Genomic DNA, 24,762 nt, shown 5'->3' on the forward strand with positions numbered 1-24,762 from the left:
TTTAGCCGCCATGATGACGTAATTGATCAAAGTAACAGTAGGGTATAGTTCACGACTGACTCATTAATAACAATATATCCACAAAGATGAATTAAATGCTTAAACGCAGGACGACTGAGCGGTGAAGAGAATTTTATCGTAAAAGAAGCGTGTGTTAGATAAATAAAATGCAAGTAAAGTGGCCAAATTGATACGCAAAGTGTATCTCATTTGAATAAATGAAAATAGCGTGGTTGATATCAAAGTGATTTCAGTTCAACCGAGTGAGATAACCTCTCAATCAAATCAACTTAAGTGTCATTTCGAACAAGAACTTTGTGCAATAAGTTAAATGTAATGGCGTGTCTCCTTTTAAATCAGGAAAATGTTAATATCAAAATACCATCGGTTGAAAATTTGGATGGTATCACCTATTACTGTATTGAGGTTAAGGTAGTTTCCGTCAAGTGGACCGTGAAGCACAGGTAAAATATTAAATGTAAACTTTAGAGCTTATAACTATCTGTCTATATATTTCTTTTCACATTTGTCTTCATTGGATTGCTTTTAACTTGTTAACCGTCCGGGACGTATATATACGTCAAACGTATATTACGTATTTTCTATATAGAAAAAATATATATTTCACAGTCCTTTCATTTATTTTAAGCATAAATAATAATAAATAATAAATAAATAATAAAAAAAGGTGCGTAAAATTAAAGAGGGAATTCCCCAGTTAACAGGTTAAAGTTGTACCTTTAGATGACGCATCAGTGGCATATTTTGTATTACAAATGTTTGCAAAGTTAATGATAATTGTTTACATTTAAAAGGTACAACGACTTTGTGGAACTTCATGAGAAATTGGTTACGGAGCACTGCGTGGAAAAGGATATCTTACCACCGAAGAAACTAATTGGTAATAAATGCGAAGCCTTCGTGGAAAAGCGCAGGGCCAGTTTGGAGAAATACTTGAACGCCGTTTACAATTATTTGAAGAAAGCTATGCCCAGGGAATTAGCCGTCTTCTTGGATCTACACATCTACGATATATTTTTTCTACTACAAAGCATGGCCTTGGAATTGTTCACCGAAGGCTGTAACTTATTAGAGAATTCTAAAAGTTACAAATTTAATCCGGTAGAGGTAAGTCAAATTTCTGTCATCTCTTTTATCATCCTCGTAAGAATAAAATTTGAGCGATAAGTAAAACTAATCTATATCTATTCTTTCAGTTATATGCGATCAGCGAAAGATTAAAACATCCGTGTCCTATCATGGAGGTCGTAGATAAGAAATATGACTTTAGTCATGTTTTGGATTTTAATAGTCATTTGAGTAATTTAACGATATTAGGTAGTACCGAGCCGTATAAAAATAGCAACATCTATTCCTCCTCTTTATCCATCGAATTGTCGAGTTTTAAAAATCTCGAAGAATTAACGATAGACCGATATCCCGTTGATAAGATCTATAATATGGGAAATGTTCGGGATACCGTTAAAGTTCTCAGAGTTACTAACACTAAACTACGAAATATCGTCGAGCTTGCAATGTGCGAGGAAGTTCACAAACATATAAACAACGCGAATGATTCTCACGTGTGGTTAAAAGTAACTCATTTGGATCTCAGTGACAATCGAATAGAAGTCATAGACGAAGCTATCAGATTGATGCCACACATAGAAGTTCTCGTTTTAAATAATAATCTTTTATCCGAGATATCAAACGTTACCTTATTACCAAGATTATCTCAGATCTATCTGGCATCGAATAACTTTACCAGCTTACCCGATGATTTGCATACTAAACTAGGTTACATAGTTTACATAGATTTGTCGCAAAATAAGTTAACCTCATTGGCCAGTTTCTCTAAGTTGTACTCTTTGGAAGGTCTCGATGTCAGTTGTAATCGTATTGAGAAAATCGAAGAAGTCAAAAATATCGGTCACTTGCCTTGTCTCGAAGACTTGAGATTAACCGGTAATCCTGTATCAACTATAGTTGACTATCGAGTCAAAGTATTGGAGCCCTTCGGAAAGAGAGCAGTTGATATTTGTCTCGACAATGAGAAACCTAATCAAAAGGAGCTGGATACCGTATCGGTGCATCAAGCTTTACGTATTGCTAGAGAAGGAAAATCTCCTACTTTCACAGCGGCTGATGCACCATTATTTTCTGCGGAGATACCGGGTCTATAAAATCAAGACATTTTTACATTTCTATACAATATTTATCGAAAGATACTAATGTACCCGACTAGCACTCGACACACTTATTTTTTAAATCATTGAACTAAATTTCTTTAAATATTTGACGATTACCAATTATTTAATAATTTAATTCACAATAATTTCTTGTATTATATTATTTTATCGCGTCTAGACGTAAAAATTAACTTGTAGATAACTATGCCAAAAAAGAAAAACAGATCTGTAGATCTGTAGAAAAAGAGATCTGTATCAAATCAAAATGAACAAATGAAGAAGAAAATAGCACTGCAAGAAAGAAAGTCAATTCGAATCGTTTGTAAGCATTAGAAATAACCAGAATGAAGAAAATCAAATAAATAGAATAAGCGTAAAACGTATTCCTCTTATCATTCGTATCATTATACTCGCAAAATAATAAATGGTAGGCATAAGTTATTGGAGAAAACGTGTCTAGCTAATTTTATCGATGATCAAACGTTATCTTCATTTCTTCAATACGTTCTACTAAAACATTATCAATCATTATCACTCGTTGTTTAATATTGTTATTTTTTACGATGTAAATTAGTATATGTACTTTTTAAGGTGTTATTTAAAAAGAAAAGAAAAAGGAAGAAAAGCAAAAAAAAAAGGCCGTGTAAGAATTATGCAAGAAGATTGGTACGATGGTACTAAGAATATAATTATATTCGCATATTACAAATACTCTCTGTACAAAGCGACAGAATATTTTTTGTTAAATAAAAGATGTTAAAAAAAAACAACAAAAAGAGAAATATATCACTTACTACATTCGTCGTGCTTGTTTTTTTTTTTTAATTTTATTTTTATCGAAACTTTCATATTCCTTGCGTTACCTTCGACGATTAACATACTCATAAATAATAATTGATCATAATAAACTTTAAATTACGTTAAGCATCGTTGTTACGGGTCTTTTTAACGTACATCTAAACTAACAAGTATATAAGTTATAATATCGATACGAGAAATCGATCATCTTCCATTTACACGTATTATAAGCTCCTGGTGATGATGGTGCAAAACTAAAAAACAACAACACGTATATACCAATGCTTTCGAAGCGAGTTATACGGATACACGTGCGTACATATACGCAATCAAAAAAATACATTTTAATAAAAAAAGAGACAAGTTGTCAAAGGCATTGCATATCTCTCTCTAAGCAATTAACGCATTATTTTTTTTTTCAAGAGTATTACAAGTGTATATCATATCAAACAAAGTTATCCAATTTACGCGTAAAAATGAAAAACATCTTTTTTTCCCTTTTTTTTTTTTTACAAATATTTAATATATGTATGTGCGCGTGCGAGTGCGCGTATATATATATATAATATAATTAGTAATATTATCTCTATACTTTTTGATATCATTTATCTTTTGCACGTTCCATCACTTCTTTTTTTTATTTTTTTTTTATTTTTGCGCGCAAACATATATTTTCTCTTTTAAGAAAACGTTTATAAATTCATCGAAAAAAGATTATTATGTCCGATCGAATCATTTTGTTTCTTGATCATTAAAGTCGAAAAAAAAAATAGTGTTAAAAAGTATCAGATGATTTTGAGTCGTATTGGGATAATATTTTTAGGGGTAGAAAGTTGGCGAGTTTTTTTTTATTTTTGTTTTGGTTTGTTTTTCGCAACGTTTCTTTCTGTTATTCGGTATGGAAGAAGACAAGCTTTTCAAAAAAAAAAGCTCTTTTTTGGGGATAATAGAAGGTTGTATGAATTTGGGACAAGAGAGAAAGGAGGGTCGGTCGGTGGATGGAAAAATTTTTGTAATTTTTTTATTGATGCGCGATGGGGATTAATTTTTCGCCAGAACCAATAGCCGGTAGAGGAGCTTCAACGGTTAAAACACCATCCTTGCTCAAAGATGACTTGATGCTTTCTGGATTCGTTCCTTTGGGTAGCAAAAATTCACGATTGTATTCCCTGTAAACGGATTTGCTTTCCGTTTTTTCCTCGTGCTTGGCGTGAACCTAAAAATCATATAATAAATTATTTATTTTATTCTATATAACTATAATTATATAGTTTATAGTAATTATATCTTTATATATAAAAATTCAGTGTCACATTGATGATTTCTAATAAACTTCGAAACTAATGAAACGATTTTAACCTCATGGCCACATATGTGGATGTTTAGTTTTTTTTATAATTATAGTTAATGTCAATAATAAATAAAACAAAAATTTGATAACTCAATGAGAGAAGTAAACATTTGGTTTGGCTGTACTATTTCCGATGTACAGTTAAAGAGAAAAAAACATTAAATCATTTTCTTCTGGCTATAAAAAAATCGTCCCTGAATAGGTTAATAAATTTGTTTATATTTTATTTTATGTGGTTTTTTTTTCAATTTAGTATATAAGATAGTTTTTATAGCGATGATTTTTATTTTTTATTGCTAATTTAAAGATTTATTATTTAAAGGTTATTTAGGTCTTCAGGTACTGTAATTTTTTAATAGATGGTGCTGTATTACAATTCAATTATTTCACGATTTTTTCAGATTTGTATATTACATAACTAAGCTTACTTTTTATGTTTTTTCGAGTATTATTATTTTATGTATTCAATTGTAATTACGATATTATTTTGTGCATCGTTATAATTAAGTAAATAGTTTAGAATTATATTGAATATACACATAAAAAGTCAGTGTCACATTGTTGGTTTGCGATGAACTCCGAAACTATTCAACCGATCTTTATGAAATTATTTTTATTTTTTATTGCTAATTTAAGAATTTATTATTTAAAGATTATATTAGGTCTTCAGGTATCGTAATTTTGTAATAGATGGTGCTGTATTACAATTCTGTGTTAGCATAACAGCTGCTAGTCTCAGGGAAGGAAAATTAGTATGTAGTGGTCCCCGGGGTGGGTAGGTCCCAGTCACCATGACACAGCGTGTCCTCAGGTTGCGGATAGAGGAAGGGCCTCTGGGTCCTGCATGGGGACGGAGGTTAGCTACGAATAAATTAAATAAACAGTCGCGGACAACCGACTTGGAATTGGCCCTCCTGTTCGGGGGTTGGGCGTAGGTCTGATTACCCCACTCCGTAAAAAGACTTTATCAAGAAACAAAGAAAACTGCCACGGATTCTACTAGGGTAACATTTTCCGGAGGTAAACTCGTCCCCCGTTCGGATCTCCGGGTGAGGACTACCTTTGGGAATTCGTGTCGGGTAAAGTCAAATGGAAGGATCGCGCTCAGTGACGGGAATAATGGCGGGATTTGGTATTTGCGGCAATGAACTTTCGAGTTCCTAATGCCGGTTAATAATAATAATAGTAGTAATACTATTGTAAAATTGTAAAATTCAATTATTTCACGATTTTTTCAGATTTATATATGACATAACTAACCTTATTTTTTGTATATTTTTTCGAGTATTATTATTTTATGTATTCCATTGTAATTGTGATATTATTTAGTGTGTTATTATAATTTACTAAATAGTTTAGAATTATATTAAATCCACATTTTAAAACAAAACCACAGCAATGTGTGGCCGGAGAACATTCTATTATATTATATAATTTATAGTTATATATTATAACTATAGGAATAGAGAGAAAAAAAATGAAAAAAAAAAAAAAACTGGAACGTAGATTAACATAAATCGATAGAAAATGTTTCTGCATTTGGGTTTGCGTGACATAGTATTATGTTTGCTTTTTATTAGTCCTTTCAAGCTAAACGACAAGCCTACACCTTCGACCTATTTTTCTTCTTTCTCTTATTTTCTACTTTCCAATATTTCTTTCTCTCTCTTTCTCTGTCTATCTCTTTCTCTCATGTCAGTTTTATTTTATGAGATATAAATAGTTTGTAATGAAAGGTTAGCTAGACTGATTCGCGAGGAATGGTTGACCTATTTGTCGCGTCGCGACAATGAATCATTCTTGCTTGGCTGTGACCAACAACTACTCTAAAGAATCTACTTGCATGAGAGGAACGTAGGTCAGTATATCTTGAAATAATTTCACCAGACAGAACATATGTGCCCATAATTATAAACGTGATCTAATTGTAAGTCAAAATTAAAACAAAAAATAAGTTTATCAGTTATTTCATATCATATTATTTTAAACTAAATAAATTCAATGTAATTTTCATGATACATGTAGCCCTCCTACAACATGGTATCTTATAACACGGTTTACTTTCAAAAAAAACCTTTGTATAACACTGTACTTCTACAGCCACGACGAGGATTGCCGTCTTAAAAATACAGTGTTGAAAAAAGTATTTCTTTTCATCTCTATGGTCTGAAAACAAAAGTCTCATACAACACGGTTTCACACAACACTGCATTTTTCTAGGTACCTATCTACAGTGTTATAGAAGGGTTACCTGTATTGTCAAAAATGATTCGTTAGATAATGTTTGTTATTTCAATATCAGAATTCATTTATCTCAAACCACTTTCATAATTATGGGCACATACATTTCATCTATGCAATTATTTCATTTTTGGTACGGTTGTTGTCTATAGACAACAACAAAAATGGAATCTAAAAAAGGTACAAACGAGTATTCAGTTATACTTTGATTGCTGATAAAGGTGAAAGACGTATGCAGTTTTAGTCATTAATGAAATAAAAGGTAATCCTGAAATCGCATGGAAACGTAATAAAGTTAAGATTACATATTAATGTATACGATACACGCGAATAATGGTAAAGAATAGAAAAGTACTGAAAGCTCGGAACACATATATATACATTATATGTATGTATGGAACCTTGGTTTGCAAGTATAATTCGTACCGGAAATGCATTTGCAATTCAAAGCACCGTAACGAATTTCCCTAGAAGAAATAACGAAAAATATCACTCGTTCTATAATTACTTTTCTCATATAAAAATAATATAAAATATAAAATACTAATAATAAGTAAAATTGAAATTGGCCGTTTATTTTGAAAGTGGCTTATCTGTACCTTTAACCAAAAAAATTGCGATTGATACACAAAAGATGCGAAAGAGGTGCAAATGAGTAACTTTATCACATGGAACAAGTTTAACACTTTCCTTGCCTAACTTGTCGTTCATACCACCATTTGATTTTCAGAACATTAAATAAATAACTTAAACTTGATTTTCAAGCAACGTGTATCACCAGTGGTACACATGACACAAAATGTGATTAAGTATCACTAAAGAAAGCACTGTTATCCATTGGTTCATTCAAATCTTTTTCTTTATGTAATAATTCAACAAGAAACCTAACTTGTTTTTGCCTCCTTTCAAGTATTTGATGGAAACGTAACATTGCATTATCATTAAACAAGTTTATTGCTCGTATTGCTGCAGTTTTACTTGGATAATATTTTTCAACAAAATGTTGCACTGTTTTTCAGATTGTATACATCTTTCCGATCTTATTTGAACTGAGAGATTCTTCAGTTGTATTATCTTCTTCTTTGTCAGACAAGGTATCTTCCATAACTTCTTGTTGTTGTTCACGTTGCAGATCCATCAATTCGTCTGTGGTCAATTTCTGTTCATGTTCTTTCACCAATTCTTGAATATCATCCTCATTTACTTCCAATCCCATGGTTTTTCCTAAAGACACAATTTCATCTACAACTGGCAAATCCTGTTCATAAACAAAATTATTTTCAATAACGCAAGTGAACCACAATTTTTTCCAAACAGAATTAAGGATTCCCTTAATGATCCCATTCCAGGCTTTATCGATGATATCGAGACAATTCATAATCGTGAATCGTTCTTTAGATCTAAACGACGATGACCAGGTGCATTGTTCATAATTAACAAAACTTTGAGTGGCAAATTATTTTCTGATAAATATTTTTTCACGGTAGGACCAAAGACTTCATTGATCCATTCAACGAATAAAATACGACTGATCCGAGCTTTACTGTTGCATCTCCATATAACGTTTAATTGATTTTTCTGTACCTTACATTTTTTTGAAAGCTCATGAATTCTCAGAATTATAAACTAGCAGGGGTTTGACTTTGAAATCACCGCTTGCATTAGCACAGAACAAAAGAGTAATACAGTCTTTCATAGTCATTGTCTTCCCTTCTACCACAAAGTAAACCTTTTTAGGCATCATTTTCTAAAAAAGTCCTGTCCGGTTGCAGTTAAAAACTTTCTGTGGTAAGTGGTGAAACTCGTCAATGAACGTTTTGTTTTCCTTAGAGTTGAAACTCACAGTTTCACTGTGTTTCGTAACAGTACAAATCCCATTTCGTTTTTTAAAATTATCGAACCATCCTCTGCTGGCCTTGAAACCTTCCTTTCTTACCAAAGTACCTAGCAATTTATTTATGAGATTGTTATACAAAACTTCAGCTTTTTTGCATACCAAATTCTCGATTATTGTATCACCTGCTAATTGTTTCTCATTTATCCACAGTAAAGTCAATTTTTCAACATCTTCCAAAACTCGTGACCGTTGTTTCGATATTCTTGTAATCCCTTTAGCAGTATCCAATCCCATTATTTCTTCTTTCTACTTTAATATTGTACAAATCGTTGACGTTAATTTGTTATAATATTTAGCAATGTTTGCTACACGCATACCACGATTATGTTTATCGATGATTTCCTTCTTAACACTAGATTTACCACCATTTTCAGTATACATATTTTTACCACACTAGTCAAAATAACTGATGTATAAAAAAAAATGCTTATTTAGGCTCTTCCAGTCTTTATTTACTCTTAAAAAATAACAAAACACTTAATTTCTATCGTAATTGTTTCTTTCTTTTTAATACCTTCTTTCTATTTTTTTCATAGGGTCCATTGCTTCATTAACCCATTAGCTGCCACGATCCCCATTTGGGGATTTTGGAATTTTAAATTCACCACTCGATGAAAAAAATATATTTGATACGCGTGACTGTTTTGTTTTATTCTATTGGGTTGTTCTGAAAGTAATTTCGTTTCTTCCCGACAAAGGATTTAATTGTATTTTTTCGAACCCAACTTCACACTTAAGCTGCATAATCATTATATGTTTTGAGAGCTGATATAGCAAGGCTTGTGTGTGAAAAAGTTCAATTAATTCTACGCAGTAGTTTTTGGTTGGTGCCCTTTTAAATATGGAGAGCAATAAGCAGCATTTTCGTCATATTTTACTTGTTTACTATAGAAAAGGTAAAAATGCTGTTCAAGCCAGAAAGAAATTAACCGATGTGTATGGAGATGTGTTGACAGTACACCAGTGCCAGAACTGGTTTGCAAAATTTCGATCCGGCAATTTTGATGTCGAAGATGCACCACGTTCCGAAAGGCCGGTTGAAGCTGATAAAGACACGATAAAGACATTAGTTGATGCAAATAAGCGAATAACAACACGTGAGATCGGTGAGAGGTTAAATTTATCGAATTCAACTGTTTATGACCACTTGAAAGGCCTGGGTTTAACCTCGAAGCTCGATATATGGGTTCCCCATGTTCTCACGGAGAGAAATTTGTGTCATCGCTTTGGCGTCTGTGATTCGCATTTCGAAAGCCAATATCCATCTAAAAAAGGTGATGCTGTCTGTTTGGTGGGATTTTAAAGGAATCGTTTTTTTTTAAGCTTTTACCGGATAACACAACAATTAATTCGGAAGTCTACTGTCATCAGCTGGACAAACTGAATGATGCACTTCAACAGAAAAGGCCAGAATTAATCAACAGAAAAGGTATAGTGTTCCACCGAGATAATGCGAAACCTCATACAAGTTTGGTCACTCGCAAAAAGCTTTTACAGCTTGAATGGGATACACTGCCACAACCACCATATTCTCCAGATCTGGAGCCTTCGGATTATTATTTGTTCCGGTCATTGCAAAATTTTTTGGACGGTAAAACCTTTACTTCAAATGAAGAGGTCAAAAATCACCTGGATCAGTTTTTGACCAGCAAAGACCACAAATTTTATGAGCGTGGAATCATGCTACTACCAGAAAGATGGCAAAAGGTGTTGGACCAGAATGGCCAATATATAATTTAATAAAATATTTATTCATTATAAGAAAATTGTTTTTCATTTTTCTCAAAAAAAAAAAAAAAACGAAATTACTTTCCGAACAACCTAATATAAATATCAGTCAGTATTGTGGATGGCGGAAAGTGTGTATTCTGTGCTTCGTTTCGTTACAACAAGCGAACAAATTTGAAATTCGTTTGTAAGTTGAGCGGAACAAAATTGTCATACTTGAAGCATTATATTTTTGGTTTGGTTCTTATTTTATAATAAAATACCGTGGATAAATATGTAATTTAGAGGTTATAGTAACAATCTGTTACTTACTCAGTCTTCTGTTTTTTATTGAAATGATTTTATTGATCATTTTATAACGATACCCATTTGAGGATTGTGGCTGATATCAAGTTTCTTTTTCTCTCTCATAGGATTTATTTTTATTTAGTGAGAGATGGATACTAGAAAGTTCAACCGTATATTGCATAAGTAACTATAATAAATTTATGGGTGGTGTTGACAAACTGGACTGGAATGTTAACAAATACAGGATAAAAATTCGTGGAAAGAAGTGGTATTTTCCTATTTTTACCAACATAACCGACACAACAGTTGTAAACGTTACGTACTATATTGCCATTCTAACAAAGCTATGTCATTATTGGAATTTCGACGAAATATCGTCCGAGCATATTTGCAGCGAGCATTTCCTTCTAATCATAAAAATCATGGTAGACCTTCTCTACAAAAGCAAACGTCAAAACGTGTTCCCGAAAGCGTAAGGACGAACCCAATAGAGCATTACTTAGAAAGAACTCTTGAAGGAAAACAAAAAAAATGCGCAGTATACAAAACAATGTGTGGCAAATGTAACGTTGGGTTACATGTGAACTGTCTGAAAGAATGGCATAAATAACAGCTATTCTCTTCTATGTATGAGAAAACGCATATAATTAGTTTTTTATTAATTTTCTTTCATGCAACCTGCCACAATCCCCATTTGGGATTTTTTCAAAAATATTAAATATTTTCAAGACAAAACTTAATTCGAATATAATTATACTGCTACACAAACTTTTGTGCATATATGTATATATATATATAACTTATCCGGCCAAAAATTTCACGAGTAAAAACAAAACTTTAAAAAAAGATTCTACCAACAATAAAACAACCTCGCATAGGGTAATTTGTTTTTATGTTTATAGCAAGCATGCAAAGATTGCCATCATACTCGTTTATCAAATTAACATTTTTTACTCGTCTCGCGGAACACTCGTAAACCACATTACTCACAATCCAAGGTTTAACTGTATATATATACACACACACATATATATATAGAAAGAGAGAAAGAAAAACCGACGAAGGCCGAGTTAACGCGACCCAAGCCGACACGACTTTTAACCAAACTATGACTCGAATCGATATACGAGAAATAAAAGATGCTTTGCTCGAAAGCTTTCTTCAAATTTGTAACAATTTTTACATAAATCAATTCCTTTAATTTGACTTTGAAAGAAAACAAAATGTTGCAACAATATGCAAGTGTATCTTGCAAATCTTTGATTATGTCATCGATCACGATTATTATCGTGTTGTGTAGTCATCGACGTATATAGAAAACATACAACATTTCAATTTAAACTCATTATAATAAAGTATAGTTTATTCTTGTTTGTAAAACTCTTTTAAAAAAAAAAAAAAGAACAAGGAAATGAATTTTTTCTTTGCGTGTCAAACCAAAGAATTCGATTATAGAAGATAAACATTTATTATTCGGTTCGATGACGATCCTAAAGAGGATGATCGAAAAAACAATGACACTGATAGGTGTGCCGAGTGATGAAAAATTGATCTCTCGTCAGAAGAAAATGGGAGTGGATCAAAAGTGAATAGAACAAAAAAATGCAGGTGCAGGATTACGCTTGAGAGGACAAAGTTACTATAGTTTCCTTTGCAACGTGTGTATATGTGTGTGTTGTGTGTTGTGTTATGTAAAAGGCGCTAACGAATCTTACCAATCCGTGATTAGGGTTCTTCTCTAAAAGTAATCTTGGTGCCAAGTTAACGCAACCTTCACCTTGTCTTACGCGCAAGAATACGTTCTACTTTTAAATTTGACTCTCGATTTATTTTCGTTCGTTAAAACAATCGAAAAAGAATCCAACTCGAATTAAATTCGGTTTGTTCTTCACTATTTTTTCAAATAGAATTACGTTAAGGGTAATCTTAGAAGTTGCCAACTAGAAAAGAATACACGTAGATGTAATTTAAGCTCATTCTTTGCTTAAATATCATCTTACCAACTATTACACTATATCTTGTATCATACTTTAAATTTTACCCCTTCGATCATCCGCGTTTTATTAATGCATTATTATTTTTAAGGTTAGTTTTGATTTGACATTTTAAATCGATTACTCCATTCGAATAAATTTTCAGATCATTTTTGTGTGTTATTTCGAGTACGATGTTTTAAGTAGAAATTGAAACAATAAATTAATCTTTTATCTTGTTTGGGTCACAGATGTACTGAAATTACATAACCTATATGTTAGGTTGTCCCAAAAATTTCTTCCTTTTTTTTTTGGTGATAAAATATACATATATTTATTATTATTTTAATTTTAATTATTTTCTTATTATATTAAATATTATTAATATATTAATATATAACATTGTATGCGTAATATATTATTTTTTAAATTGTGTTTTACGTTATTTTACTAAATAATATCAATTCTACTCTATTTTACCTTTTTTTTCTATATTTTAAATTATTCAACATAAAAAGTATAATGCCCGTAAAATTTCCCCCAAAAAAAAAAAATCTTTTAGGACAACCTAATATACAAAAATTCAGTATTACATACTAAAGTTGATTTAAGATGAATTTCGAAATTATTCAACCGATCTTAATCAAATTTTGTTCATTTTGTGTGATTTAATTCAACTTAGAAAATAGAATAATTTTTATCGCGATTTTTTAATTTTATTTTTTAATAATTTGATTTTATTTAATTGAAAGATTTATTATTTAGAGGTTATCTAAATCTCTAAGTACTGTAAGTTTTCAATAGATGACGCCACATAATAATTTAACTATTTCACGTTTTTTTCAGATTTACATATGACTTAACAAAACCTTACTTTTTATATATTATATTTTCGTGTTTTATTATTTATTATGTAATTGTAATTTTAATATAATATTATGTATAATAATTATTATCATACATAATAATTACATTTATTATGTATATAATTGTAATTTAAGTATCATTTTATGTAATTTTATAATTTACTATAAAATTAGGTGAACTCGGCCATGCATTACTGTAACTTTGTTATAAAAAAAAACGTTTATTTAATATAATATTAAACTATTAAATACAGTCAAATGAATATTTCATCCTTGTTTATTATGCATTACTATTTTCAAATACAATAGGTCAGTTTTGATTTGATATTTCAATCGATTATTCCATTCGATTAAATTTCAAACCATTTTTTCGTGTTATTTCGAGTACGACACGTTAGATAGAAAAGAAAACAATAAATTAATCTTTTACGCTATAATCGCGATCAACGAGACATATATATATATCTTGCTTGGGTCACAGACGTGTGCTGGAATTACATAAGTAACTAAATACGGATCATTGATGAGTCATCGCGAGAGTTTCTCTTTACATATTTCCTTCCGTCCGTCCCTTTTTCTTCTCCTATCCTCTACTTATGTTAAGTTACGACTCAGATAATTTTCTGTGTTTCATTTCATTCTATCCTATTTTTAGATAAAAAAAAAAAAAAATAATAAAAGAAAACATTCAAAGAATTCTTATTTTCCCTATCACATCATGAAAATGAAAAATGAACTACTTATCCGCGATTACGCTCGCTTTAAATCGTCCTTGATGCAAAAAGGAGGACCTTTTAAGGACAGCGTACGTCGTACCGAGGTCTTTTCAACCTGAATAAATTGGTCCTTGACCACGATTAAAATTAACAACCTGCTTTCGAGTATGCAATCCATCTTCTCCTCCTTTTCTCATCTTTTAAATCGGGAGGGACACGTATGGAAAATGATTAAAGTTTGTCGAATCATGGAGATCGATTACGAACGGCCATTTTGTTTTTATCGAAGCTCGAACAAAAAGGAAAAAAAATAAAGGCTGGACATCACCTCATTTGCATTTACAAAAGGAATGAGATAATAATGAATTGGCTTCGATGAAGGATGACGCAATCTGATGTAAAAAAATGCTTTATTATAGCGTTTGCTTTTATTTAACGAGAATAATACAAAATGTGCAAAAAGATTATATTTTCTTTTTTAAATAATGAGACGAGAGAGGATAATTTTGATTAATAAATGAAATTAAAGTCAAGGAGACCTTTTATTGAGCGAGACGAAAAAAGGGATAGAAGAGAAAACCGGTGCAACGACCTTGTTTCCGTAGCTTTGCATAACGGCGTCCGTACTATTAGGCAGACAAAAAGTTATGTCGTTACTACGCATGTCAAATTATTTATAATATTTTAAATCAAAAAATCGTTTACTGATTTTTATCGTTACGATATTAAAAATTTTGCATAGCAAATAGAAAAAAATTGTTAATAACGTGATTAATTAATTTAATTATTGATTAATAAAAAAAACTTGTTTGAAAAATTTGTTCGTTTGAATTTTGAGGTTAAAAAGTGACATTACTTTTCGATCCACTTAATATTACATTATATTGAAAAATAATGTCGTTACTACGCATGTCAAATTATTTATAATATTTTAAAACAAAAAATCGTTTACTGATTTTTATCGTTACGATATTAAAAATTTTGCATACCAAATAGAAAAATGTTGTTGATAACGTGATTAATTAATTTAATTATTGATTAATAAAAAAAACTTGTTTGAAAAATTTGTTCGTTTGAATTTTGAGGTTAAAAAGTGACATTACTTTTCGATCCACTTAATATTACATTATATTGAAAAATAATGTCGTTACTACGCATGTCAAATTATTTATAATATTTTAAATCAAAAAACCGTTTAATGATTTTTATCGTTACGATATTAAGAATTTTGCATACCAAATAGAAAAATGTTGTTGATAACGTGATTAATTAATTTAATTATTGATTAATAAAAAAAACTTGTTTGAAAAATTTGTTCGTTTGAATTTTGAGGTTAAAAAGTGACATTATTTTCCGATCCACTTAATATTACATTATATTGAAAAATAATGTCGTTACTACGCATGTCAAATTATTTATAATATTTTAAATCAAAAAACCGTTTAATGATTTTTATCGTTACGATATTAAGAATTTTGCATAGCAAATAGAAAAAAATTGTTGATAACGTGATTAATTAATTTAATTATTGATTAATAAAAAAAACTTGTTTGAAAAATTTGTTCGTTTGAATTTTGAGGTTAAAAAGTGACATTATTTTCCGATCCACTTAATATTACATTATATTGAAAAATAATGTCGTTACTACGCATGTCAAATTATTTATAATATTTTAAATCAAAAAATCGTTTACTGATTTTTATCGTTACGATATTAAGAATTTTGCATAGCAAATAGAAAAAAATTGTGTATAACGTGATTAATTAATTTAATTATTGATTAATAAAAAAAACTTGTTTGAAAAATTTGTTCGTTTGAATTTTGAGGTTAAAAAGTGACATTACTTTCCGATCCACTTAATATTACATTATATTGAAAAATAATGTCGTTACTACGCATGTCAAATTATTTATAATATTTTAAATCAAAAAATCGTTTACTGATTTTTATCGTTACGATATTAAAAATTTTGCATATCAGATAGAAAAAAATTGTTGATAACGTGATTAATAATTTAATTATTGATTTATAATAAAAACTTGTTTGAAAAATGTATTCCTTTGAATTTTGAGGTTAAAAAGCGACTTTATTTTCTGGTTTACCTAATATATTATTCCCTAATTGTATCTCTACTCACTCAGAGCTTAATTATTATTTTTTTTAATAAATAAGATAACTCGAGCATCGATCATTTGATTGTTTTAATAATTTCATATTATCTTATCGCGCTTGTTGTAATACGTTCTACGATGAATGATAGAAGAATAAGAAAATCATTTCACATTCTTATCGCGGTTGAAGAAATAGAAAACATTAGATCGAAATAAAGATAAATAAAGCGAGTTAAAAGAAATGTTGAAGAAAAAAATATGAAAGAAGAAGAAGAAGAAGTAATTGTTTCTAATATTCTAGTAGAGAAGTAACTCTTCATAATGGTCGAATATTATCCTGGTTTCTCCGCCGTGACGGGTTGGCATAAAATATATTTTTGGTAGCAGTTATTTTTATCCTAAGCCTCAGCAAGAACGTCGGCCAAAGAAGATGAAGAAGAAGAAGAAGAAGATGAAAACCGTCTTTTCACATCTCGAAATCTCTATCATCTTCTATGATCAGAAGAAAATATTTCCAAGAGTATTCGTTTAGAGAGATAAGTTCTAATGTAATTAGCGTATCTAATGAAACAAAGTATAGTTTCGTTCCTATTCTACACGTAACACAAAGCTGGTAGGTAACTTAAGTTTTCCCCGAACGGGAAGTGACGTAAGCAAGTGCAATTAGAACGTTCCAGGTCGTTCACGAAGACCACAAAATGATGTTCCCTTCCAAAGTATTCCAAAATATAATTAACACGTTTAATATACGAATAACAATGGGACACGCCATATGGTCTTAATAATATTGGCCAACTAATAATATTGGCGCCAATTGCGCAAGACACTGAACCAGATTTGCATCTTGCCAAAATGCAGCAGGGTTGCGCAAAATATTCGTTTAGCTATCATGAGTCAGACTATAATATTTTAACGTCGAAGCTATCTTTTCTTTCAAAACCCGTTAGGGTGAATCAAAAGTTTGTGGAATTTTTTTTAACAGGTTTCGTGCAACGGTAATCTTTCATGATTTTCCATTCAGGCCGCGTGGGTCGTATATGATCTACATCTTTAAAGATTAGACAAAAAGTTGTTGTTTAAGACGTATACCTTACATTTTGTTGAAGATTCCAAGTGGCTCGAACGAAAAATGTAGTGGGGGTCGTATACGACCCACATAGTACGGAACGTGTTAAACATTTCTGAAGTAAATTTTGACAAAAACAATTTCCCCATTATGAAGTTTTGATCCTATTTAATTGGAATGCATTTTATAAACTCACCAATAATTTGTTGTCCACAGTCTTGACGACGATTTCTTCGGGCGTATATTGAGACACGTCGAATCGTAGTTTTAACATTTTACTGTCACCCTCGTCCTGTATGAGAGGACTGTTAAGGCCATCCAACCAAGTCGAATCATGTTGAGGACTCAGCGAGCTGTTCTGGCTGCTCTGTTGTGTCGTCGAGCTGAAAATTTATCAAACGATCCTATTATAATATAATAAAAATGAAAAGATAAACATACAACGAGTAGAAAAAAAAACTACTTGGCTGAAGTTGAATCAGAATCGGCTGTCCAACTGACTCGTAACATAATTTTCAAATAATTTCAACGAATAAGAAAGAACAACAACTTTGTTCACAAATATTTCTAATAGTTTTTTATTAATTCGATTAACTTAACTTAAGTTGGACAGCGATTTTTTACATTTATGAATTTTCCTAACCTACGATGATGATGCAACGTACAATTGGAAAAAAAGGAAAAGGAAGAAACAGAAAGATGAAGATTTACAACGTGCCTGCCTAAATTGACCAATGTACGATTTCTGTGCTATGAAAGACGAAGACGAATAAAACGAAGACGAAGACAAAGTGCCATAATGAACGTAAAAACTAACATGATAGATAATATATATCTATATAACACATTGGAAGAAAAATAATTTTCTTCTATTTGTTTTATCATCCGAGAACATGAATAAACGAGTAATGAATCTATAAATTGATCGTGAACGCATTAAACTACTATAAAAAAGTAAACGCAATGATAAACATGCTATTAAAAAAAAAACTACAATCTAATAAATACATTAGGTTTATACTAAGTTCTACATGAAGTTTGCTAGCAAGCATTGGATAAATGAGGAATTAAGAAACAGGAATAAAGGTTTCTACGAGTGTGTAGGTGACATCAAATGGTTCATTTCTTTTTCGTTGGCCTGGACGATGCACTTGGGTGTTGTTGTTGATGTTGTTGTTGTCGTTGAAGCAAGTTCACCTTTTAAAGTTATCGAACGTCGATCGTGCCGATGATGCCGTAGGCTCGGCCTTGTCCCAACCATCACTCTTCGAGGTCGTCGAAGTTTTGTGTTCGCTGCTGCTCGTGTGATGCCGACTTCACATTCGTTGTTGTTGTTGTTAATCACCAACGTGTGCCAATGCAGAGAGAGATAGTTCAGGCGGAAATGGAGAAAGAAAGCAAAGAAAAAAATAGAGTCAGAGAAAAAGAGGATTAAAGGAAAGGGAGAAAAAGGGAACAAAATTTATTAATTAATAGCCTTTTTTTTTTAATTTCTTGTCATTTTCTGTTGCTGGGTTAGTTTTTTTAAGTTTGTATTTGTTTTATTCGAGTTTTTGACTGTCAGTAGAGCTAGCAAGTTATTGCGGGTTATCGCACTTTCTCGCGTTATTGCAATCTCTCACGAAATGCTTTCGATGATAATCCGAGTTAGATGACGTCTAATCTTTTGTTTTCAAAATCCGATAGGAGAATCGACGATTTCGAGGACGCATTTCGATATCTCGATCGAATTACTTTGATTTTTGTAAATTAAGCAAATTTTTTCCATATTTCTTAACCTTTTAGGCACTACACGCCATTACAGTGGTTTTCTCGGATGCATTTTCCAGTACAACGCGCCACTATAGTGGCTTTCGCGAATGCCATCTTCCAATACGACGCGTATAATGGCTTTCGCGGATAACATTTTCCAGTACGATACGCCACTATGGTGGCTTTCGCGGATAACATCTTTTAAAATATATTATATCTAATTTTATTATAATTATTAACACGTTGTCGCAAATGACGATTATAGTCGTCCGATCTTTGTGTTTCTGAGCACAATCGTCAAATTAAAAGTTTGCGGCAACGTGTTAAAGTAAATTGTTAAAGTTGAAGTATATGTGTATCATTTCTTTGAGATAAAATTATAATTTAATCATGAAAAACTTGATTAAAATTCATTTGCATCACACATCGTAGTTTTATCGTTTACACGTAATTCTCGTTGAAACCTGCCATACAGAGAAACAGCAATATTTAGCAGTGACTAAAAGGTTAAAAATAAGAATTTGAAGGTACGTAGGAACCTAACAAAATCCCTGCTGTAAAATGCCTAAACGAGTAAGGATGAAATGTCTGAGATATTAGCAGCCCCTCATTGAGGAAAATCAAGAGAAAACACGTTTATAGGAGTTATAGTTAGACAGGACTCGTTCGTGCGAGCTAATCTTTCTTCAGCACGCATCGTGCATGGTTACTCGAGTGGCGTAATTGTTAAAAGCCTAAGGGGGTTTAACTCTGACGGCTCGTCAATGAAAGCTCAGACGTTGTGAAGGAAGCACAATTAGAACACGTTGCACTTAACAATTTATAACTTGAACGAACTTTAACGAACTACTTAGATTTTTTATTTAAATGAAAAAATAACTATGGGAAAATGTAACGATGCTTACAAGATATCGATTTGAAAGTTTTCCTGATCAATTATTCGGATTAATCCTAAAACACGATGCACATTCTTATATATATGGTTCTTTTTTTCATTTATTTAAAATCATAAACCTACCGTAACTTGATAACAGTTTTATGCCTCGGAGGATAAAGATCCTCGTCGCGTTGAGTGAAAATCATTGGAAAAACAATGGAGTATGATAGAAAAACAAGAAATTTGTCGTTACGATCGAACGAAGCACAATACGCATATGTCAAATTGCAAGGTTGCGTTAAAACTATTGCGCATAGTGTTCACGGTCCTTCCTAAGAGCGTAGTGTGTCGTAGTAACTCTATGCATGATCGTACGAAACGATAGTGGGGAAACAAATTTGTGGATGAACGTGCAACGTGCGTTTATTACTGTCAGGGACACACCAAACGAGGAATGACTTCAGTATCGGGATTCAATCTTGCGAGAAACGATGCATTCAACAACGGAAGTGTTCTTCAGACACACCTGGGACACGCGTAAGGTGATCAAATTCATCATTTCATGTATTACGCAGTATTTACATTGATGTGATTACGTTAGAAAAAAAAGGTAATCCGTTAATAATACTTTTTAACTTAAGTCATGAATATTTATTTGACTACACGACTGGTGACACGTGGAACAAGTCTTTTTAATGATTGTTTTACTAATTACTGTCTCATCATTCAACACAAACATACACAACACACACACACGCGCGCGCGCGCGCGTATCGATCCGTTTAAAGTAGGAAAAAGGAGAAGGATATTTGTACGCGTCTTTTGTTCATTTCCTTCTTTCCCTTCACCCTATCTCTCTTTCTCTCTCTCACTTATACAGTTTGTACTATACATAGCTCCCACGTTTATCCCGTATATACAAGATTGAAAATCGTGGAGAGCTGCGTTTGGGTTGCGTCTTCGAATGCAGTGACGGAAGATCTAAAAATAACTGGAACGTACGACCTATGTAAGCTTTGCAGACGAGAAAGAATGAAAGAAAGAAAATGATGAATATATGATCGAAAAATCAAACTTCATTGATATTAAAAAGAAAATTTACAAATTTAAGGAGTGAAAAATCGAAATGCGTACCGATCTCTCGACGATTCTAACCAATTGCGTTTAAGCTTTAACGAGAAAACATGACTATGTTATACGGTACGTAATGCTAATACCTATTAATAGTAGATTAACCTAACACAGTAAATAATTAGTACTCATGTTCGTATTTACGAAATTGTACGAGATAAATGTGAAGTATCGTTTTTGCTTCGTCTTTAACGTTAAACGTTAAACACCTTTAACACTAGATATATCACCATTTTCAGTATACCTATTTCTACCACACTAGTCAAAATGACTGGTGTATAAAAAAAAAATGCTTTTTGAGGCTTCTAGTCTTTATTTATTCTTAAAAAATAATAAAAAATGTTTAACAATAATAATTTTAATAAATAAATGAATTTATAGATATTTTTAAATAACAAAACGCTTAATTATTTACAGAACTCAAATGTTACATGAAGTAGAAATTTTGAATTAAAATAGCCCGACCAGTCAAAATGACTGGTCTGGTATATCTAGTGTTAACCATTTCTATCTCTTGCAACATTGTGACCCATTGATAAATATTTAAAACAAATGTATAAATTAATGTTAATCGAAATCTGTCTAAGATTATAAATGTCAACTTTCTGTAATAAGCTGCCCTTTAATTTCGGAATATCGAAAAAGACGGTGTTGTCAAATTATCGAATAATAAAATGAACGTAGAATATAGAATAAAAAGTATACAAGTTGATAGAATAATTATTATTATTAATATGATATATTAAAATAAAATTCTTACCTGGTGGTACTCTTAAAGAAATTGCTTTCGCGATTCATGAGCTCGCTGCGGAATCGCGACATCTCGTCCTCCATCTTCCTCATTTCGGCGTCAAAACGTTCCCTTATGTTGGAAAATTCGGTGTCAATAACGCTAAAGTCACCCAACTTGATGGGAATGTTGCGTTTAATTCCACTATCAGCCATATTTTTTCCCGTGTACACAAAACTTTTTGTAATCTTCTCTTTCTCTCTCTCTCTCTCTCTCTTTCTCTCTCTTTCTTCTTGCTTCCTGATATTTCTATCTCTTTCTTTCTTTTTTCTATCTTCTTCTTCTCTTTCTTTCTTTCTTTCTTTCTCTTTCACTGACCCACTCGAAAAAATATGCTACTTGGTATTATAGAGATCACACGTGTTACAAAACTTGAATTTTTGAATCGCGAGCAACGATGAATGGAAAGCAAAATAAAAATGAATCAAAAAGTATACCCTTCGACGTTTGTTCTAGGAATGAGCGCGCCTTGCTCCCGACTCCTTAAATAGTTACGCGAAGATCATTGAGACGTTCGGCTCCTTTCGGTTATGTTCGCCCACTCTCGGTTATCATCGTTCGCTCTAACACGCGCTTCGACACATCGAATATCGATATATCTCGAAGTCAAACGCGCTAGATATTTAAACCTTTTCATTTGGAAAGTTTACTTGAAATTTCGATTGTTTGTAAAACTAAGATTAACGTTTTTGTAATTAATCATTTTGTTCATTTTAATTAATTGAAAATGGAGTTTGAAACGGATGCACACTTTTGCGCTAATATATCAAGTCGAGTCATCAGTAACTTTCGTTGTTTTTTTTTTTGCATTAGACATTTATTTTCAATTATATTAATTTATTCGTCATTTAACTGCAACGTAAGTTACTTATGACTCGATTTACTTTGCAATCGATTGTTATTAATAAAAAAAGAGAAACAAGATACGTATGTAAAACGTAAATAAGTAGATTTTCGTAGGCGTAGTTGAAACATCATCTCAAAATTAGATAAAACACTCATTGAATACCACCGAAGGAATTGCGATGACTAATACTCTTCTTACTATCGTTTCCTTATTAAAAAGCCCTTTTAATAAGGAAATAATGAATAGTAATTATAAATAATGTTCTCTCCCTCTCTCTCTCTTTTTAATCGGTGCTAATGCGCAACTCTTTTAAAAAAAAAAATCAATTCGATTCCGAGGTTATTGTGCCGGTACGTGGTAAAACGATGTCTGATATTAAAGAGACTCTTCTTATTCACTAAAGATCGATTCATTCGAACGAAAATATTTCTTTCGAAACACATCGTGAAATATTTTTACATCGCTTTTCCTTCGGCATTCGAATTCCTTGGCAACACGCCCGTCAAACGTGAATGAGTTTAACGAGATTTAGTCGCGGATAATTCGATTTTCACGCTGATAATTGGCTATTTAGATATATGACGGTCTATCAAAAACTTTCAGATTCGATTTTAACGAACCTCGATAATAAATATAATTCTACCATCAAATAATTACCGTGAAAAATTTAAATCAACGACTACTAACAGCTAAATCAGCTGTAGAAGAAAGATTTGATTAATTTGATTGAAATTTAGAAATGCATGTTATAAATGACGTAAGTCATGTTGTATATACTGCTTGTTGTCATATAACGTGTGTGACTACTACATCACAGAGATAAGGTCGCTAAAAGAAGAGAAAAGGAAGGTCGATGATTAAACTGTGTCAATGTCAGAATCTTTGAAGCTTGCGGGTCCATAGTAAATGCTCGAAAAGAGAGACCTGCAAACCGGTTTTTTCTTCTCTCTCTCTCTTTTCTTCAATCTTTTTAAACATAGTTAGCAAAATCTTCAAACGTTTGTCTTTTCTCTGCGTGGGGGAACTTGACTCGTATGACGTCATCTATGTGGGGGTTACGCTGATCGATAGAACGAGTCACAACGTCCCTAATATGGACAGAGCATGAATTCGTTACACATGATACGAATGACCGTATCTAGTTGTAAGAATTTAAAGAAAGTTTTTAAATTGTCTATCGCAATGTTGCATACGAGATCTATTATCTATTGCAACCGAGATCTTCATTCTTCGAGGAAGATAAGACAAACAGTTCTAGAAACCGTCCTATTTTCTTCCTATCCTCGACATTGAATTGTTAAAGAATGGTCAAGAGAGAGTGAGAGAGAGAGAGAGTGAGAGAGATTCGTTGAACGCTTAAAGAATTCGTTCGAACGTCTTTGGCCTCGGATACTAGGGCTGTGTCGGATTTGGTTAGCTATTAATAACTCTCGGCGCGTACCGAGGAGATGCTATCTCTTCCACGAAGTTGCTTTTCTTCTTTTCTTCGACGTACCAAACTTGAACATAATGTCTAACGAAATTCCTTCAACATTTGACGTTTTAATCATTTCCAAAGAATAGACCTTCTGGTTACCAGCAAATACACATTTCCATCTGAAAGGCCCAAACTTCGTTTAGAAATGAGTTATCCTTTACAACAAAGACTTTACATACAATTATTATTCTTACTCTAAAGATTAAATGCTTTTAAGCGAACCCTCCTCAACAATGATAATTTATTTGTCTCCTTTTTTTTTGTTGGACGTTGTTTGTACGATCATCCTTCTTTGAATTTTAAATCGATTATCGAACGAGATCATCAATGTTAAAACGTTGCAACAAATATTTTGTGTTGTAATCAATATTTTATTATTTTTACCTATAAATTGTCATCTTTCTAGACAATACATGCAACATGTATTTATATTAGAGCGCGTGCTAATGCGAAAGGTGGATTGTTGCCAAGAATGCAACATTGTATCGCAAGTACCTTAACCTTTCTTCATTTTTGATGATGTAACGATTGAAAGCATTTGTATAAAGGTACTTCTATTTAATAATTACTCTTTCATTTTTCGTCTGAAATAGAAAGGAATAAATAACAAACACGAAATAAATAAAAAAAAAGAAAGTATTAGAAAAAAAAATAATAATCTAAC

General features: G+C 31.8%; 3 protein-coding genes across 6 annotated transcripts in view; 2 read left to right on the forward strand and 1 right to left on the reverse strand.

Annotated features, from left to right (window-relative positions):
* Window positions 1-4,081, forward strand: LOC107071843 (nischarin). The gene is made up of 3 exons (XM_015331177.2): window positions 1-464; window positions 816-1,128; window positions 1,218-4,081. Exons 1-3 carry the CDS (start codon window positions 337-339, stop codon window positions 2,181-2,183), a joined length of 1,407 nt encoding a protein of 468 aa, XP_015186663.1. The 5' UTR covers window positions 1-336; the 3' UTR covers window positions 2,184-4,081.
* Window positions 2,998-24,762, reverse strand: part of LOC107071840 (alpha-crystallin B chain) — a 21,880-nt gene continuing 115 nt past the window's right edge. The window contains exons 2-6 of one of the 3 annotated variants that reach the window (XM_089171827.1): window positions 24,293-24,682; window positions 21,745-24,217; window positions 18,422-18,538; window positions 17,421-17,607; window positions 2,998-4,203 (exon numbers count right to left, since the gene is read on the reverse strand). In XM_089171827.1, coding sequence (XP_089027953.1) covers window positions 4,009-4,203; window positions 17,421-17,607; window positions 18,422-18,538; window positions 21,745-21,929 — 684 coding nt within the window. In that variant the 5' untranslated portion in view covers window positions 21,930-24,217; window positions 24,293-24,682 and the 3' untranslated portion in view covers window positions 2,998-4,008. Of the gene's footprint in view, window positions 4,204-17,420; window positions 17,608-18,421; window positions 18,539-19,994; window positions 20,131-21,744; window positions 24,218-24,292; window positions 24,683-24,762 lie in introns of those variants that run through there. The other 2 variants (XM_015331173.2, XM_015331171.2) reach the window with 2 other exon arrangements.
* The window catches only part of AP-2alpha (adaptor protein complex 2, subunit alpha), a 12,032-nt gene continuing 7,526 nt past the window's right edge, over window positions 20,257-24,762 (forward strand). Inside the window, exon 1 of one of the 2 annotated variants that reach the window (XM_089171825.1) lies at window positions 20,257-20,395. In XM_089171825.1, coding sequence (XP_089027951.1) covers window positions 20,345-20,395 — 51 coding nt within the window. In that variant the 5' untranslated portion in view covers window positions 20,257-20,344. Of the gene's footprint in view, window positions 20,464-24,762 lie in introns of both variants that reach the window. The other variant, XM_089171826.1, reaches the window with a different exon arrangement.

Source organism: Polistes dominula, unplaced genomic scaffold (genome assembly GCF_049000335.1).
Source record: "Polistes dominula isolate Pdom_NZ unplaced genomic scaffold, Pdom_raw_medaka contig_84, whole genome shotgun sequence".
Taxonomy (NCBI): Eukaryota; Metazoa; Arthropoda; class Insecta; order Hymenoptera; family Vespidae; genus Polistes; species Polistes dominula.

Coding starts and splice junctions, on each gene's coding strand:
- LOC107071843 (XM_015331177.2), top strand. CDS start 337: ATGGCGTGTCTCCTTTTAAATCAGGAAAATGTTAATATCAAAATACCA. Junction 465..815: donor AAGTGGACCGTGAAGCACAG/GTAAAATATTAA, acceptor TACATTTAAAAG/GTACAACGACTTTGTGGAAC. Junction 1,129..1,217: donor ACAAATTTAATCCGGTAGAG/GTAAGTCAAATT, acceptor CTATTCTTTCAG/TTATATGCGATCAGCGAAAG.